At 42.2% G+C, this 20,329-nt stretch overlaps 1 protein-coding gene across 3 annotated transcripts in view; it reads right to left on the bottom strand.

Moving 5' to 3' along the window:
* Positions 1–20,329, bottom strand: part of RADX (RPA1 related single stranded DNA binding protein, X-linked) — a 61,859-nt gene that overhangs the window by 12,716 nt on the left and 28,814 nt on the right. Inside the window, exons 5-11 of one of the 3 annotated variants that reach the window (XM_056539189.1) lie at positions 16,178–16,269; positions 15,589–15,711; positions 9,849–9,956; positions 9,069–9,236; positions 6,319–6,455; positions 5,519–5,703; positions 1,123–1,211 (exon numbers count right to left, since the gene is read on the bottom strand). In XM_056539189.1, the coding sequence (XP_056395164.1) occupies positions 1,123–1,211; positions 5,519–5,703; positions 6,319–6,455; positions 9,069–9,236; positions 9,849–9,956; positions 15,589–15,711; positions 16,178–16,269 (902 nt within the window). Of the gene's footprint in view, positions 1–1,122; positions 1,212–5,518; positions 5,722–6,318; positions 6,456–9,068; positions 9,237–9,848; positions 9,957–15,588; positions 15,712–16,177; positions 16,270–20,329 lie in introns of all 3 variants that reach the window. The other 2 variants (XM_056539188.1, XM_056539187.1) reach the window with 2 other exon arrangements.

Below are 20,329 nucleotides of genomic sequence, written 5' to 3'. Positions count from 1 at the left end.
GCATACTTAGGGTGCATTCACATCACATTTTTGTAATACTGTTTTGTATTTGAAAAGCAAATACAACCATATTGCTTGCTGTACCCATTGCCTTTCCATCCACAAAAATTACACAAAAAGATGTAACGGTTTGTGAAAGTTTTTGTACTTTTGCCTTTTCACGTGCACAAAACCGTGGTCAACCATGGTTTTGTTCCCAGTTCTGTCCTGTTTTGTGATCTACAATGGTTTATATCACCTGTATACGGTTTATATAACACTGTAGTCAATACGAACACATTGAGCATCCATTTTATATGGTTTTATAAGCTTTTTTTCTATTTGGAAAAATTTACTGATACAAAAGCATATTGCAAAATTGTGACGTAAATGTAAGCTGAGGGTACATTTCTTTTCAAACTCGCAGCGTATTTCCTGCTGAGTTTGTTGGGATCTCCGCGGGCTATCCGCAGAATTTTGGCAGTGGAATCTTCGCCACAGACCCTATTGTCTTCAATGGGGTCTGCTGCAGATTTTATACTGACAAAAGTTTTGCAACAGCTGGTGATAACTCTTAAAGGGGTTCTCCAGTGAAAAACATTTTTTCAAATCAACTGGTGCCAGAAAGTTAAATAGATTTGTAAATTATTTCTATAAAAAAATCTTAATCCTTCCAGTACTTATTAGCTGCTGAATACTACAGAGGAAATTATTTTCTTTTTGGAACACAAAGCTCTCTGCTGACATACTGACCACAGTGCTCTCTGATGACATCTCTGTCCATTTTAGGAACTGTTCAGGGTAAGAGAAAATCCCCATAGATAACATATGCTTCTCAGGACAGTTCCTAAAATGGACAGAGATGTCAGCAGAGAGCTCCGTCTTCCAAAAAGAAAATAATTTCCTCTGTAGTATTCAGCAGCTAATAAGTACTGGAAGGATTAAGATTATTTTAATAGAAATAATTTATAAATCTGTTAACTTTCTGGCACCAGTTGATTTAAAAAAAAAAAAAAAAAAGTTTTCCGCCGTAGTACCCATTAAATCCTTAGCAGGTGTTTTTTGGACTGTGTTCCCCCATCCATGTTATGTCCAAAACTAAAACCTATACTAAATCTTTTCTTTGCTGCATAGACAAATTACCTTCAAAATTTGGTGACCCTTGAGACCTGGAGTTCACATCTCCGCCCAAGGGATGCATGACTGGAGCATTCTCTGGATCGGAAACTGTACTGGAAGAATAAGAAATACATTTAAAATAAGATATTTATATATTTTTATTTTCCAAGTAATACATTATAAGATATTATTACATTAAGATTCATTATGTACTAAATGAATATTCGTAGATGGCAATCAAAAAGAAGAGTATGGGGGGCAAACCTTGAAGCGCTTACAAAGTTGCTGTGAATAGGAATTGGCGTGTGTTCATGTCAGATCGCTTTAATCTACTTCAAAGTATCAACTTCTTTTACGTTATTAATTATTTTTTAATTGGCCCGAGATGAAACCGGAGCCTGTGAGGCCCAAATGACTACAGCTCTTAGGATTCTATCATGAAGCTTAATTGGCTTTGCAGAAAAGAAGACAGTGAAGAACCATTTTATCAATCATTGTAGTACAAGAGGGCTGTTGAAATAGCGGATGGTCAAAGCTTCTTCTTGACCTCTGCTTTTTTAATAGCTTTTCAACACAGGGTTTCCCTATTATTTAAGTGGATTTGGAGCAGAAATCAATTAATTTTGTAGGTCTTATTTTAGGGAAAAATGGTCAGAAATGTAAGGAAAATTATTATTTTTTTCCCCTCATGTGGGTAAATTTGTGCTGTGTATATATAACCCAAAAACGAAATCTTCTAATGCTCCTGTGCTCAGAAATGTCAAATAAATGTACATTCTGTAACATGACACTGCTATTCCACCGTGCAGCCTTTACAATTATATACCATACTTAAATATCTTTGACATAAAGGATTTAAAAAATATATATAAAAATTATATTATAATATTAATATATATATATATATATATATATATATATATATATCAGTGACCCTCCTTGGACATTGACTGAGCAGGCTCTTCAGGTGTTCAAATAATAATAAAAAGCTATGCTGAGGTGGGGCACCATGGGACAGCAACACAAGTGGATCAGGGCAAGTTACTCCCATTCATGTCTATGGGAGGGGGCGTTGCAGCCATTACGCCCCCTCCCATAGAACTGAATGGAGGGGGCATGGCGTGAAGTCCCATCCCCGTCTCGGAAGCCCGACGGTTTCTGAAACTGCAGACGCAGCTACGCATAGAATGCAGACTGCTGCAGGGAGATCACGGGGGGGGTCCCAGCTGCGGGCCCCCCGCGATCAGACATCTTATCCGCTATCCTTTCGATAGGGGATATGATGTTTTTGCCCGGAATACCCTTAAAATTTTTGTAAATTTTGAATATGTCAATTTTGAATTAAAAAAAATGGACATGCTGTAAACTAGGTCTGTGTCTACAGTATGTTGCCATCTTGAAAAGCTTGCATACTAGCACAGCTTCCTTCCTAAATTGATTTATCTTTATACAGCCCATAAGTGATCTCCTGAGCATGTGTTTAAAAACACAAGCTGAGAAGAGGGTGTTTCCCCAAACCTCCACTGTGCAAAGTGCCGTTTGTCTTTTCCTATCTATAGGATTATGATGGACAGACTGTGATTTACCTACTCCTCAGATTGAGTTGCTGTGTAATATAATCTCCCTTTCTGCTTGTAACTAACACCGAGAAGGCCATAGTCTGTAAAGTGATCCATTAGCCAAGAAGGCAAAGTCAGATCTATGTCAAAAGAAGCAGAACAGCCAGCTACATATAGGAGTTGCACAGACTCTACAGCAAACTGTTAGGACATTTTTAATATGGCTATATAGGGGGGAGAGTTAATTTAGTAATATGTATTTGGTTTAATATGAATTTAGCATGACAGGAACATATCAGTGCCTGAGCTTCTGATGCCAATGCATAATGCAATTGTGTCACACAAGATGTCTTATACTGGCGAAAATATGTTTGTAGAGGTGTCTATATTTTTTCATGGGCATTCCGTTACATGCTCAAGTCCCATTAATATGAACAGACTTAATGGGGTTTATGTGAGATATAATATTATAGGTCTATACTTTGAAAAGACCATAAATATAAAATCAGTACAGAGTACAGTGATCTGACTTTCAAGCCCCCCCCCCCAAAAAAAAAAACCAAAACGATCAGCTGACTGCTACAAGCGATAATCTTTGAAAAGAACATTAAAAAGGTAAGACTTTAGAATGGTTGAGGTAAGCAGTGAAGCCACTTCAACAGTCTGTGGGACAGATCAAATAAAAGAACAGCATTCACAATTGATAACGGGTAGTAAAGCTTAGAAAACAATTCATGTTATACCTAACTGTATAAAAACTGTTTAAAAAAAAAAAAAGGAGCTTGGCAACTTACCAACATAAAGCACTTAAAAAATGTCAAGTATATCTCATACCCCCCCTGACAAGTACAATATATCCACGTTGTGACCCAGTACAGGAGGTGTTACCCCATACCCTTTCTGTCCTGTCCGGCAGCTTCCCTTCAGTGTCCCCTGGGCTCCCTTGTACTTGTTTCCCTCCTGTACATATGATCTGCATTGTAAAGTATTATAAAATGTCTTGTTTCTTTAAGAGTTATACCATGTGATGTGTCATGTGATTGTTACTCAGGAGGTATCAGTGACCAGATGATCCCAAGAGTGACCTATGGGCTCCCTGCTAGTCTCCCCCATAGGTGGAGCTAGCTTCTCTCTCTTTTTTTCCCCCCTCTTTGGAGACAAGTCTTTGCTGAGGTCAGTTGTGCCTAGTGTGTGGCCTCAAAGTCAAGTCCTGCAGCAACCATCAAATGCAAGTAAGTTACAGTCATAGCTTTGCCAGTCTTCTGTCACGTCAGCGTGGCCAGCATTATATTGTCCAGTCCTACTACAAGTCCCAGCAAGCCCATAAGGTCTCTTAGTCACTGGACACCTCTGTGGCTGAACTGTATATACTTTGCCATATGTCCTCCTTTAGTAAAGCTACTGTTGTCCGGAACTTTGCGTCAGTCATTATTGCCCCCGTGCCTAGCCCAGGATCTAGTGGTACACCTTTGGGTGGCATAGAGGATAAACCACCCCCTGGCGTCACGAATACAAGGGGTTAATGCCATCTGCCCATAGGGTAACAACATCTGCCCGCATCACACCCTCTACCATATCCATATCATGAACAGCTACACTGTAATTTACCACTTCTGCTAAGAAAGGCACTCACTTGTTGAATTATGGAAGCAGTAAAACTTTTCCCTTGGTACCAGGGGAGAAGCATACAGAGTAGGGATCGACTGATTATTGGTTTGGCAGATATTCACGTTTTTGGACGTTATCGATAATTACCTTGCCGATAATCCGATAATGCCCCCACTGCACCACACCCCCCACCACGTCAAATCCCCCCCCCCCCCGGCCAGAGACAGCCGCCGCCGCTGCCCCATTGCCACCCCCATCCCCGGTTTTATAATTACCTGTTCCCGGGGTCCACGCTATTTCTGGCTCCTGCGGCGTCCTGTGTTACACCGTGCGCTGCGCAGCGCAATGACGAGTGACGTCCTCAACGCGACGTCCCCGTCAGGGTGCACAGTGACAACTCAGGAGGACGGCGCCGGAGCCAGAAGTAGCGCGAACCCGGACCCCGGGAACAGTTAATTATAAAACCGGGAATGGGGGAGGCAATGGGGCAGTGGCGGCGGTGGTCTCTGGCCGGGGCGGTGCGGTGGTGGTGATAGGTCTCAGGACAGGCAGGGGGAGAGAAGCGAGTGGCGGCAGCAGTCTCTGGCACCACAAAAGCCACTGCAGTTCATTGATTTAAAGCGCGGTGACACGGGGGGGGGGGGGGGGGGGGTGATGCGGTTTGGAATAAATAGCCGTTAACTTATACTGATATTCCGGTATAAGTTATCGGCCCTAACCTCCAAAGAGTATTGGTATCAGCCCTAAGAAAAAAAAAACACAATATCGGTCAATCCCTAATCCAGAGCCATATCTTTAGTGTTAATATGCTGCCTTACCTAGTAGTTCTAAAACACAACAGAGTTGTCATGTAATTCCCCACGCACTTCTGAACCAGTCTAAGCTGCAAAGCTAAAAAGAAAGGTGCAGGCAGCCTATTGTAAAAGCTCTATTGGTCAGCATGAAAAATAGAATATATAAAAGATATGAAAGTGAATAATAAAACCCCTGTAATACAGTAAGTTGCTCTGACAGGGAACAAACACCGTTGAATGTCATTCAGCATTTCTACACGTATAAATGCATTGTACTCATGCCTGTACAGCTGCATGCCATCATAAAATGTGCAGCTGTTTCCTGTGAATGGTGAAGATTTTTAAACACTGGAGTCAGATGCCAGCATGGGCCAAAATCCAAAGACAACACTGAAGAATAACAAATAATTGCCTCTCAGGAAAGAAGTGCACATTGCCAAGAGGAAGAGCCTCACTTACTGGCCTACTCCTGAGTCTGGCTTTTTCCTTCTCTTTATCAGGTTATAGGCTTTCGTCTGAGGTGTAAGCAGTTCTGCACATCTTTTTGAATGGCTTCCAGACTGGTCCGCTACTGCAGGGACCCTGCATGGGACTTGCTCCTCACAGCCGGGTTCCGTGCTTACGATATTCAGCACATTAGGTTTCTGAAAAGAGTCAAGTTCCTCATGTTGCAAAGACAAAAAATGTAGAGTCAGATTAAAAAGCAAATAAAGCAGTTAAAATATATTATCCATTAATATAAATATATATTAATGAGCATTTCCATCAATGAGGAAAGAAATCTTCAAGTGTTATACTTGAAAGCAAACTTGCTATATGCTAGCTTTATATATGGAAATTACACCTGACTACCCCTTTTACAGAAGAAACAAGGCGGCAACATTATTTTCACGTTTGAAATTCTCTCACTTTGATGCGTTCCGGTCATGATCTCTAGATATAGCTGAGAGAAGTGTGCAGCCATTTCCCTGGCTCATTGCGGGGGACTGGTCTCAATATAAGTGTATGGCGCCAGTCTCCTGTAAGGAGTCACACCAAGTGGTGGACATCTAGCATTTTTAGAGGCTAGATGTATAGCTCCAGGGGTTGGATACCATCCGATTAAAACTTCTGATTGGACCCGTGACATGTTTTCTAGATCACAGTAAAGCTGACTTTTCAATATTAACATAATCTGCGATGGGAACACAGCCACAAACAACTCATGATCATGAACTGGCTCATTAACTACATTTTCTAGTTACAGACAATATACTTACCATTTTCATTTTCGAGGTATTCTCAACAAATACACAAGCAGCAATGATACCCTGAACAGCAACACGCTTGTGTTCCCTGTAATGGAGCTGCTCAATCATTGCTTTTAGTTCCCTGATTGTGGTTAATATTTCTTCTGCTGAAAAATAAATAAAACATTTAATTTTCTATTTGGTAGTAGTTGCTATGAATTTTTTTATGTCAATTAGTAAATAAAACATTTCTTCTACTGAATTCAAGAAACTGAACTGCAAACAGTTTAAATAAATGCATGTGTAACATATCCCAGCCTTCGGTTGTGATGTGAATGGAGTAATTAGGGCTGGGCGGTATACCGGTTCATACCAAATACCACATTTTTTGGGCTGCACGATATGAATTTTCCCCCCATACCGCAATACCGGTTGGGCCCCTCCCCCTCGGGAATGTATTTTCAGCGCAGCGCTGCGCTGTCCCCACATTGGGGAACTAATCCTATGTGACCCGCCAGCGCTGTTCTGCTCCCCCCCCCCCCCAATTAATCATCAGCCCAGCGGGGCACTACTCACAGATGTCGCCTTCAAGCACTACCCTCCTCCTCTTTGTTGGGGGCCGCTGGCGCTGGAACTCACTGTACGCCAGTGGTCTCCTACCTGCGGACCTCCAGTTGTTGCAAATCTACAACTTCCAGCATGCCCGGACAGCCAAAGACATTATGTCTACTTTATGTTGGCATCATTTGTTAAATGTTGTTTTACTTTTTTAGGACGTTATGGGACTTAAAAAATTCCTGCCAAACTTCTAAATTATAGAGAATTTCAAAATCAGATCTTTTTAGCGACCAGTACAATTCTGAAGTAGATTTGAGGGGCCTGTATGTAAGAACCCCCTATAAATCACCCCTACACATAATCAAAATGACATTTGGGAAGTTTATTAACCCTTTAATTTTAAGCAAAGTAGAAGTGGAATTTTTATTTATTTATTTATTTATTTATTTTGACAAATATGCAATTTTGCTCCATTTTTTTCTGCAACACTGCGGGTGCTACAGGAAAATACAACTTCATATTTATTCCCCTAATTCTGACATATTTTGAAATGTCACATATGTGGCCCTTGTGTGCTACATGACACACACAGGCCTCAGACATGATGGAGCACCGTGCCGTGTGGATTTGGGGTCTTATTTTTTAGTTAGTGTTACCCTATTCTAAGATCTGTAATGTTTTAATTTTTTCACCAATGGAGATGTGCAAGGGCTTATGTTTTGCAGGATAAGTAGTGGGTTTGAATAGTACTATTTTGGGGTATGTGACATTTTGATGACTTATTACATTTTTAGTGAGGCGGAGTTACCAAAGCGCTGTAATTTTGGCAAGATTCTTATTTTTTTACGATATTCACCATACAGTATCAATGACATGGTAATTTTATTCTGCGATACCTAATTTATGTACTTTGATGGTTTATTACTTTTACACTATAAAAACTATTTTTGATTAAAAAAAATCTTGTTAGTGCATCACTATTTTCTGAGAGGTGTTTTTTTTGTTTTTGTTTTTTTTTTATACTGACAATGTTGTGCGATAGCTAACTTTTCCCGTGAGGAGTTGAAATTTTTAGTGGTACAATTTTGGGGTACATGGGACATTTTGATCACTTTTTATTTTAGTTTTACAGAGGAGGCATTGATATAAAACTATACATTTGTCGAAGCTTTTATAAATTTTTTTTTTTTACTACAATGTTAATCGTGCAGGTTGAATAATTAAATATTCTTATTGTCTGGGTTGTTAGGGACGCGGCTATACCAAATATGTGTATATCATTTTTGGGGGGAGGGAAAGGGAGATGGTGCATGTTTATTTTTATTTATTTATTATACATAAAATTGTTTATTTTTTATTTATTATTTAGTGTATTTATTTATTTTTTCCACTTTTTTTTTTTTTACTGTCCCACTAGGGGACTTGACACTTATAATACACAGCAGTACAGATCTGTGCTGCAGTGTATTATCCCTATCAAACAGCTGTCAGCGTTTCACTGATACACATACCAGATCAGACTTTGCCTCGCGCAGAGCCCCCCTGGCTACCAACGAGACCCCACAATTGCATCGCGGAGTCTCATTGGAGAACAGAGGGAGCTCCCTCCCTCTGTCACCAGCAATCAGTGCTGCGGTCACACATTATATATACATCCATTTGCAGGAAGGAGTTAAAGCATCACTCATTTGGAAAAAAAACTTTTGGCATGTTGTCCAGACATGTCAAAATCTTAGCTAGCACAAAGTCTCAGTCCTGAGTCCCACTGCACTCGTCACACTCCCCAGCTGTCACTCAATCCTGACTCATTCACCATAGACTAATGCAGTCGGCCAGAGCAGCTGTCTGGGGAGAGACTAGTGCTGCTGTGTACTGTACAGGATTATAACTCATGATCCCAGTGGGTCTAAGGACCCGATGCGATAAACTTTTGTCTAGACAACATGACAAAAATTTTACAAATAACACTTTAGGGAAAGCTTACCGGGAATAATATATATTCCCATGCACCACTCCTTTATTGCAGTGCTTGACATCGTAAAATCCATGTGTGTGCATGTGCTAAACCACCAACTGGTGTACTGAAGGCTAGATAAAACAAGGCTATACCAGATCAGTCATAGAGTGAGTATTCCCAAGTTATTAACGTATTATGCAGACTTTTCAGTAGTTATTTACATGCAAGCAATACAGTGTGAACAAGAGCGAATAAAACAACTAACTTTTTCTATCATTACAGAACTTGGCAAAGGTTGATGGTGTTGGTGGATAGGGATGATAGCCTCCAATTGTCATTTTCTTCCCAATTTCAGCTTCATGTTGAGTCTTCATCCATTTTATGTAGCTCTTTACTTTCTCATCACTTGTATATGGTTGCCCTTTATGATAACCTGAATATAAAAAAGTCACATCCATTAATTGTACCACACAAAACCAGTGAACGCCATTTTTATTGCATTTTTCTGTTATTCTGTCGTGGGCGGGAAGAGGAGGCGTCAATACAAAACATGTGCATTTTTACATTGTACTTGTACAAACTAAAACAAAGAGAGCCTGTCACTTAAAGTATGCTGCCCTTGCTGAAGGCAACATAACATAGCAACTATTACTGTGCACTGAAAGAAGCCTGCCAATCATTAGTGGGTGTGTGATGCCAGCTGCCCATTGGGCAGGGATAGAGGCCCCCCATGTATATCTATGACTCCTTATCCTACACTGCAGGATGGACGTTGGTTACTTCATCATGTAAGTTCTCAAAAACTACTATATGTATCAGAATAAACAAGGATAGCATAACTAAAGTGACACGTTCCACATTGGTGCTTGTTGGGGTTTTGTGTGTGTTTGTGGAGAAGTTATAGTATTTATTGTGACTAATTTGGCATATATAATTCTTATATTGATTTATCCAGTTATCTTTCACCTCAGCCGTTGTGGCTTAAAGTCTGCTGTTTATTACAACCATGTATTAACACAATTTTTTTTAGCAATTCATGACCTACCATTTATGAACACCTGACTTTCATTGGTAGTTGTAAGATAAGCTTTGTAGGAGCTGTCCTCTGGATATTCTTGCATAACACGCATTTGAGTGCACACCAAATAAGACACTAGCAAAAGACAAAAATAAAATTACATATAGTCACATGGTCCATATTCAGTCTGTCACTTTAGATAAAATCAATACAAGAAATGGATCCCCAAATGGTAACTGACCCAATGCTGATGCAGCAAAATACAAAGAAAACAGATGCGTTTATATGGATCAAAGGTTATACTTTAACATGGGAATTTTGGACAAACAATTCACAAACATGGTACATGATTAGAGCAATTTAAAAAAAATAAAAAAAAATAAAAATCACTAAAATTACCTATAAAGATTTCCAAGGATACTAGACCAGTGGACAAGAACCACATAGTGGGTGGCTAGGGTACATGGAAAGATACATATATATAATACGTGGATCAATAAATGATTTATTTGGCAAAAAGACACATCAGGAGATTACAAGGAGATAGTAGCATAAAATACACAGTAAAACAAAAGGGTGTCTTGATATAAAAGTGCAATGCATAAAGTGCAAAAATCTAAAATTTGCCTACTGGGCTATACAGACACTAAGGTGCTATAGCAAATTGTACTGTCCAACACTGGGATTGGTGCCGAGGTAGAAATATATATACAAAGGAACAAGTGAAGAAACACAGTAAGCAAGCATATATCAGTATAACAACATAGCAAAGAATACAACCGGGTGTGCGAGACCTAGCCAGCCACAGAACCCAACGTTTAGCTTCATGCTTCGACTGGGGTTGAAGCGAAACTCTGGGTCCTGTGGCTGGCTAGGTCTCACACACCCGGTTGCATTCTTTGCTAATATATATATTTGGTTCATGTCCACTGGACTAGTATCCTTGGAAATCTTTACAGATCATTTTTGTAATTTTAAATTGCTCTTATGTACCATGTTTGTGAATGGTTTGTCCAAAATTCCCATAATAAAGTATAACCTTTGATCCATATAAACACGTTTTCTTTGTATTTTACTTTAGATAAAATGTAGCATCATCTGGCAGATATTAAGATAACTGCCGTTTACGTAATATGCAAAGAGAAGATGCTCCCTCCTGACTGCAGTGCCTATCAGCTGGGCTGATGTTGCCCGGCTGGCTCTTTTGTTTTACTTTCGCCCGATTCTAGGCCACAGCCTAGTCCAGTACTTCGCTCCGTCCCTCCCCGTATTTGAGCGCTCTGGCGGGGCTCCCATCCTCCTCCTGCGGCCGGCCAATAGTCTTCCTGCGCGTGCACCAGGGGTCACTGATCAGCTCTGTGCATGCACTTTGGGGGGGGTCATCTTCTGTACTCTCCGCTCTTCCTCCAATGGGGTCCTTCCTGATGGTGGCCACTTCCTCTGGTCAGTGCAATTTCCTCCTCCCCTTCCTCATTCCTGCTCTGCGGGCCATATCGCTTTAGCTTCTGCACGCTTCATCTCCGGTCACAGGACAGCTTCAGCCTGCTTCTCAGCTCCCGGACACAGGTGAGCATGTTCCATTTTATTGCGGACTACTTTCTTGCTAGCATCTATGTCCGACTCCAGACCCAAACCTTCCCCCAGACCGGTGGCCGCAGCCTTCGTCATCTATAACTCTTGCGTGGGTTGCAAGACCAAAATGTCAGGTAGTTCCACTGAATCCACCCGTTCCGCCTGCTCCACCACATGCGCCATCCCTCCTGTGCATGCTTCTCAGGATGTCTCCTTTGAATGCGCTGTGACTGCCCCTCCCCCCAAAGTGGTTTTCTTCCCTTTCCCAGTTGATCTCCGACCTGGCAAGGGTTTCCAGATCAGTGGCTTCGGCCTTGGAGCGGTCTTCCCTTTGTACAACCTCCAGGGAGTCCCACTCAGTCTCTCCTGACCCCACCACTTTAGGCGCTCTCACAAGCCCCCTTAAGTGCTTCCTTCGGGCACTTTTCCAGAGTCACGTAATCGGGACAGACCTTCTTCCCGTAGATCATGCTCCTCTTCCGCAGCTCGCCGGCAATGCCCCCACTCTAGGGGACGCTCCCCCGGTTACCATCCCAGGTCCCCGACCACTCATTCTTGGTCTAACACGCCACAGTCTAAGTCTACCACCGCACGCTCCCACTCTCCATGGGAAGTATGGTGATGATGGGTCGGAATCCACCTCGGATGATGAGGACCACTATGCCGTGTCTGATATGGTGGACAGCTTGGTGTGAGCCATCAGAGACACTTTTCATCTGAAGGACCTAAGAACTTCGGATACTGATCCAGAAGTTTCTTTTCACCGCTCTCAGTGTTCCCAAGGCTTTCAGTTCTCATGCTGAATTTGACGCCTTGCTGGACGCGGCCTGGAAGCATACGGACAAACGATTCCAGGGAACCAAGAAGATTCATGCTCAGTTTCTCTTTCCTCCGGATCTGGTTTCCAAGCTGATCCTCCGGTTTAGCATCTGTCCAAGTCGACTACACTGCCTCTAGCGGATGCAGCATCCTTTAAGGCTCCGGTGGACAAGAAGATCAAGAACTTGGTGAAGTTTGCCTTTGAAGCGGCAGGTTTGTCCTCGTTACCTACCTTCCCTTCCGCCTGGGTATCCAAGGCCATCTCGGTTTGGGCTTCTCAGCTGCACCAAGGCATCCTGTCCAGCGCTCCTCAGGAGGACTTGGCGGATCTCGTTCGTCAACTCTTTCAGGCCGGGGACTTCCTTTGTTCAGCTGCTTTGGAGTCCGCATGATGTACGGCCTTTGCCTCAGGTAACTTGGTTACTATTCGTCACTCCATGTGGCTGAAGGCGTGGGATGCAGATGCTGCTTCGAAAAAATCTCTAAACTGAGTTGCGCTTCTCAGGTTCTTGGCTTTTTGGGAAACGGCTAGATGAGGTCATATCCAAAGCTATTGGGGAGGTAAAAGCTCTCTGCTGCCGCAGAACAAACCCTGCCGCTCTGACCCCCGTCGGAAGACTGCTTCCTTTCGGCCCTTTGCATCGGGTCATCCTCCCAAGCAGGCGCCCTCCCAGCACGCAAAGCCCCTTCCTTCAAGGCATGTCCTTCCTGGAAGCAAGATAACCGTACTGATATTACTTTTAAACCTTTGCCATCTAATTTAAAACAATGTCCTCTTGTGGTAGTTTTTCTTTTAAATATGCTCTCTTCCTTTACAGTGTTGATTCCCTTTATGTAATTTAAATGTCTCCATCAATGCCTGTGCCCGTTTAACCCCTTAAGGACGCAGGGCGTATCCATACGCCCTCATTTCCGAGTCCTTAAGAAGTCGGGGTAATGGGTACGCACGTGGGAATTTCGGTCCCTGCCGCTAGCCGGTCGGGGACCGGGATGCCTGCTGAAATCATTCAGCAGGCATCCCGGCACATCGCCCAGGGGGGTCCTGAGTCAATTCAGACTGGCGATATGCGGCGAATCCGGGTCATACGGGTCTCCAGTGACCCGGTAAACAAGGGGGATGTCCAAGACACCCCGGTCCCCCTGAAGGGATAGGAGTTGGGAGGCAGGGGTGCCACCCCTCCTATCCCTGCTATTGGTCGTTCAGAAGCGACCGACCAATAGCAGATCGGGGGCAGGGGGGTTAAAGTTTGATTCCCCCGTTCTGCCCACCCACAGTAGTCCGGGCAGAACGGGGGAACCGATGGTGATCGGCACCGGAGGTCCACTTACCATCGGCGGAGTCGACGATCGGCGGCGGGGATCGGCGATGAAGTGCGGCTGGCTCCCTGGTGCGGCGTGCTGATGACTACGGAAGCTGGTGAGTTGCCTAGCAACATCTGGAGGGCTACAGTTTGGAGACCACTATACAGTGTTCTCTTAACTGTAGCCCTCCAGATGTTGCAAAACTAACTTCCAGCATGCCCAAACAGCAAACTGCCATCTCGCCATGCTGGGAATTGTAGTTGCGTACCTCCAGCTGTTTTATAACTACATCTCCCAGCATGCCCTTTGGCGATCCGTACATGCTGGGAGTTGTAGTTTTGCAACAGCTGGAGGCACACTGGTTGGAAAATACTGAGTTAGGTAACAGAACCTAACTGAAGGTTAGCTGAGAGAATTTGCTTGGAATAGAAGTCGGAGGCCATGAGCAATTACAAAGCCCCCCGTGGTGGCAGAACAGGAGGGCACCCCCCCACCCCACCCCACATGTGACCCCATTTTGTAATAAGAGGTGCAGTGAGCATTTACGCCTCACAGGTGTATGACAGATTTTTGGAAAAGTGGTCCGTGAAAATGAAAAAAACTGCATTTTGGTGAAAAAAATGTTTTCGTCCAACGCCTGTGGGGTGTTAAGGCTCACTGTACCCCTTGTTACATTCCTCGAGGGGTGTAGTTTCCAAAATAGTATGCCATGTGGTTTTTCTTTTGCTGTTCTGGCACCATATGGGCTTCCTAAATGCGACATGCCACCCAAAAACCATTTCAGCAAAATTTGCTTTCCAAAAGCCAAATGTGACTCCTTCTCTTCTGAGTTTTTTAGTGCGCCAGCAGAGCACTTGACGTCCATACATGGGGGAAAAAAATGCATTTTATTTTTTTTTTTTTTCTCATTTACACACTCTACTAACGAAAAGTTGTCAAACACCTGTGGGGTGTTAAGGCTCACTGTACCCCTTGTTACGTTCCTTGAGGGGGTGTAGTTTCCAAAATAGTATGCCATGTGTTTGTTTGTTTTTCTGTTCTGGCACCATAGGGGCTTCCTAAATGTGACATGCCCCACAAAAACCATTTCAGCAAAATTCACTCTCCAAAATCCCATTGTCGCTCCTTCTCTTCTGAGCCCTCTAGTGAACCCACAGAGCATTTTACATCCACATATGAAGTATTTCCTTACTCGAGAGAAATGGGGTTACAAATTTTGGCAGGGATTTCCCTCCTTTTACCCCTTGTAAAAATTCAAAAAAAAAAATGGCTCTGCAAGAACATGCGAGTGTAAAAAATGAAGATTTTGAATTTTCTCCACTTTGCTGCTATTCCTGTGAAACACCTAAAGGGTTAACACACTTACTGAATGTCATTTTGTACACTTTGAGAAGTGCAGTTTTTATAATGAGGTGATTTATGGGGTAATTCTAACATGAAACTGAACTCAAAACTGAACTGGTCCCTGAAAAATTTTCATGAAAAATTGGAAAAAAAAATTGTTGCTGAACTTTGAAGCCCTCTGATGTCTTCCAAAAGTAAAAACATGTCAACTTTATAATGCCAACATAGAGTAGACATATTGTATATGTGAATCAATAAATAAATTATTTGGAACATCCATTTTCCTTACAAGCAGAGAGTTTTAAATTAGAAAAATGCTAAATTTTCATAAAATTTTGGGATTTTTCACCAAGAAAGAATGCAAGTAACAATGAAAATTTACCACTATGTTAAAGTAGAATATGTCACAGAAAAAAGAAAAAAAATCTCGGAGTCAGAATAATCGGTAAAAGCATCCCAGAGTTATTAATGCATAAAGTGACCGTGGTCAGAATTGCAAAAAAGGGCTCAGTCCTCTGGAGAAAGAGTTGCGGGAAGTCCCATACGAGTCCATGAGACTCCGGCGCCTCTGTCTACAGATCCCAACAGTCTGCAAGTACGTCACAGGTTAGGAAGTAGCCCCAGGCATTTCCAGACATAACTTACTGCCAGAAGCACCATTAGAGGTACCTTTTAATATGTCTTAGTTATTACAAGAACATCAGGCAGCCGGGTTATTTTTCATACATACTTGGATAAATATTTTTAAATATATCCGGCTGAGAGGTTGCAAAAATTTCTAGTAGAAATGACTGGTCTGAAGTCCCATCAATCATTTTAACCCATCGATATATCCAGAAGTCTTCAAATTCATCTAATGGAATGACACAAAACAATTACATAAATTACTACTAAATTTAGCACTGCGGACAGAACTATTTTAGAACTGAAATGCTTAAATTTGTGACATAACTTAATTCTGATTTTACATGAACAAGTTAAGTTAACACTCTAGATTTAACCTGCTAGAATAATGGAAGCAGGTAACTGGTTACTCAGGTATTTTTAGTCCGAGCTATAAATATACTTTGGGATGCTTGTTTATGGTTCTTTGAAACATTCTAAATATTCTTCTATGCCCACATAGATTTAGATACATGCCTATTTCCTACTGGATTCTGTTTTATGAAAACATCTGCACTATTCCATCAAGAAAATAAAACAGAAGCCACCTTAACAGTGGCCAAAATGACACAGTCTTGGCCTCTGTCAGGTCAGGGTGGTGTAATCTACATTTTATGTATTTTAAAGCAAGAACATGCCTAATACCTCAGACTTACCTCTTTTTCGTAGTCTTTCACATCTTCCAACATAAATTACAAGTCCTATAACGTCACAGATTCTGTTCTGAGGTAGGTCACTGAATTCTAATCTAAAAGTCATAAGACAATGGTCTGTTAAAAAAAAATAATTTGTAAAACAAGACGCTTTACCGTTCCGGTCACATCACTTTCTTCTACTATGGGACAGATTATTACATGCTTTTGACCTCTTTTGCTGCATAGGAATTGAAGACCCCAAATTTCTTTGAGGTGAGAGAAATGGGGGTGCTCCGAAGTTCTCCTGCCATACTAGGGGGAACTCTATACTGCTTTCAACCTTTTCCTCTGTGTTTCTATTGATTCATCCATCAGTATATCATGAGGTGCTTTTTTATTTAAAATTTTTATTTATATTAGATCAACAATTTTCAAATTTTACGATAAGAAAAATCGAGCATGATTAAATTTAAAGGAGTAGTCCAGTCCCGAAAAACGTATCCCCTATCCCAAGGATAGGGGGATAAGTTTCAGATCGCGGGGGGTACAACCGCTGGGGCCTCCCGAGATCTCCTGTACGGAGCCCCGGCAGCCCACGGGAAGGGGGTGTGTTGACCACCGCATGAAGTGGCAGCTGACACGCCCCCTTAATACAACTCTATGGCAGAGCCGGAGCGCTGCCTTTGGCAATCTCCGGCTCTGCCATAGTGCTGTATTGAGGGGGCGTGTCAGCCGGCGCTTCGTGCGGTGGTCAACACACCCCCTTCCCGCAGGCTGCCGGAGCTGTACGGGGCCCCGTACAGGAGATCGCGGGGGGCCCCAGCAACTGTACCCCCCGCGATCTGAAACTTATCCCCTATCCTTTTCGGGACTGGACTACTCCTTTAATCTATGTTTAGTATCACAGGAAATTTGTGGTATCCGAGTGTAGGACAGCGACTTAACCACCCCTGCCCCTACCTTTTTTGCTGAAATGGGAGAATCCAGATAAATTACTATTTTGCCTGCATGCCCCACCTGTTCCAGCAGAATAATTGCCAGTTTTCCTAACAAATTGTAGTATAGAATGCATAACTTGATTAACCCCATTAGGCTTCTGAAGATGTATTCACACTTAGCAGTCATATGGCAGTCCTTCACTTCTAGACATCAAGTTATCCTGAGAAATCATGAATCAGCTAATCATGTGTCAGCTATGAAAGTTTCCGCTACAGTTAGATGCAACTGAAGTTAACATTGTGTTTGGGCAAGCTGCCATAACAGAAGATAGCCCAATCTGACTGCCTTTTGGGCGTTCTACTGAAATACAAGTCACAGGATGAGGATGTGGCTAGCTTTACATTCCTAGAAACGGCTTAAATTTAAATCCTATGAACTCCGTATTTCTCGGAACAGACCATTTTTTCTGTTGTGTTATCTCTGTCTCAATCTGCTCTTCTAAAAACAGCAAAGACTCTCTAGAATACCCTAATATTTATATATTTTAACGCAGAATTATTAGTATAAGCCCCTATCCCCATGATAGAGGATACATGTCTGATTACAGGAGGTGTTTCAGACTGTCGGGACCCCCACGACAATGGAACTCTGGAGAGTGAGTGGGAAGGCGCTATTCATAGTCTGCACTGCTGCTCCATTCAATCTTTAGCACTCTCATAGACAATGGGAGTGCTAAAGATTGAATGGGACTCAGACCATTTTCAGCTTAAGGACTCAAAACAATCTTTGTTTTTGCATTTTCGTTTTCTCTTCCTCATTTCTAAAAAATCATAACGCGTTCAATTTTGGAACTAAAGGGCTTGTTTTTTGCGTCACCAATTGTACTTTGCAATGACATTACTTATAACAATCTGCGGCGAAAAAAAAATTGCGGGGTGAAATTAAAAAAAAAATGCAATTTTGCTAATTTTTAGGGCTTTCGGTTCTACGCAGTGCAGTTTTCGGTACAAATTACACATTATCTTTATTCTGTAGGTCCATACGGTAACAGGGATACCCAATTTACGTAGGATTTATTTTACTACTTTAAAAATAATTATAACTACATGAACCAAAATTAGAATGTTTAAAATTGTCATCTTCTGACCCCTAGAACTTATTTTTGTGCGAATGGGGCTATATGAGGGCTTCTTTTTTGCGCCGTGGCCTGTAGTTTTTATCGGTACCCTTTTTGTTTTGGGACTTTTTGATCGTTTTTCATTAATATTTTTATGAAATATAAAGTGACAAAAAATTAACTATTTTGGACTTTGCTATTTTTTTTTCTAAACGTGTACGCCATCGACCGTGCGATTTAGCTAACCTTATATTTTAATAGTTTGGACATTTACGCACGTGGCGGTACCAAATATATATATTATTACATTTTATTTAAAAAAATAGGAAAAGGGGGACAATTTAAACTTTTATTGGGGGCTTATTCACATGTACTTTTTTTTTACCACTTTTTACTTTTTTTATCCACTTAGGGGGGTATACTATGCAATCTTCTGATTGCACACATTGTTCAATGCTATGCCATTGCACAGCATTGATCAGTTTTACCGGCGCTCTGCTGCTCTAGCCTGGCATGGAGCAGCAGATCTCCGATCTGTCGAAGACGTGGCAGGTGAGGACCCTCCTGTCGTCCAGTAAGCTGATCGGGAAATTGCGATTCTGTCACAATAGTCCCGATCAGCTCCGCTGAGCTGCCAGTATAGTTTAACTTTCAGTTTAGACGCCGCAATAAACTTTGATCGCGGAGTCTAAAGGGTTAATGCCGGGCATCGGCCCATGGGTCCTGGCTGCCCGTAGCAACCGGGACCCATGGGGTTTAACCCGTTGTCTGCAGGACGTTGACACAGGATGTAGAGGTATGCCCCCGAGTCCTTAAGGACTCGGGGGTGTACCCGTACGCCCTGCATCCTTAAAGGGTTAAAAGGAGTTGTCTGGTGAAAAATAACTTATCCTCTATGCAAGGATAGGGGATAAGTTATAGCTCCCGGGGGGTCCGTGCACTGGGACTCCCCGTGATCTCCTGCACGGGGTCCCGGCAGTCGGCTGGTAGGGGGCATGCAAACCCCCAACACTGAGCACTGGCCGACACGCCACGTGGAGGGGGTGTGCTGGCCGAGGCTTCCTGCGGGAGTCGGACGTCAACTTCTGGGTCCCAGCAGGACCCCCAGGGATCTATAACCTATCCCCTATCCTTGGATATGGGATAAGTTATTTTTCACTAGACTACTCTTAACTAAGGCAAGATAACCAAGGAAAGATAGAGGACACCTGGCACTGCCCATGCTGTGGAGCATCTCTCAATATAATCAATTGAGACCTATGGCAAAAAATAAGGAGGTGTGGAAAATATAGCGGTTATGTTACACCTACAAGAGACTTTGAAAAGCATAACACTTTGCAGAAAAGAATAAAGATTGGATTAAATGCAGTGGCTTATATCCAGTCTCGTCTCAAACACAGCCCAATATATAGAGCTAACCAATCTGCAGGTTGTAGAATTTCTAACTAATTTCTAGAGCACATAGCTGAGGCACAGGATTGGACATGTTAAAATTCAGGTGACTGACCCTTTTGAAAATGCTTTAAAAAAGGTAACTGGGATAGTCCTATTTACTCTAGATTGTCTTATACAAACTACTTTAAGGGTGCGTTCACACATACAGGATCCTGCGCAGATTTGATGCACGGGATTTGTAACTGCAGATTAGAAGCTGTGCTCAGTCATTTAGTTTACATTGAAATCTGCGGCAGAAAAGTCTGTGCATCAAATCTGCGTACGTGTGAACGTACCCTAAAAAAGGAGTACACCGCAATTTTTTTTTTTTATAAATAAACTGTGTCAGAAAGTTAAAACAGATTTGTAAATTACTTCTATTAAAAAAAATCTTAATCCTTCCAGTACTTAGCTGCTATTTACTACAGAGGAAGTTTTTTTATTTTATTTTTTTTTATTTATTATTTCCTTTGTTTGACCACAGTGCTCTCTGCTGACACCTCTGTCCATGTCAGGAACTGTCCAGAGCAGGAGAGGTTGGCTATGGGGATTTGCTCCTACTCTGGACAGTTCCTAAAATGTCAGCAGAGAGCACTGTGGTCAGACAGAAAAGCATTTAAAAAAGAAAAGAACTTTCTGTGGAGCATACAGCAGCTGATAAGTACTGGAAGGGTTAAGATTTT

This window comes from Hyla sarda, chromosome 9 (assembly GCF_029499605.1).
Source record: "Hyla sarda isolate aHylSar1 chromosome 9, aHylSar1.hap1, whole genome shotgun sequence".
NCBI classification, from domain to species: Eukaryota; Metazoa; Chordata; class Amphibia; order Anura; family Hylidae; genus Hyla; species Hyla sarda.
The sequence above is the reverse complement of the archived record's forward strand: the minus strand, read 5'-3'. Positions and strand labels throughout refer to the sequence as shown.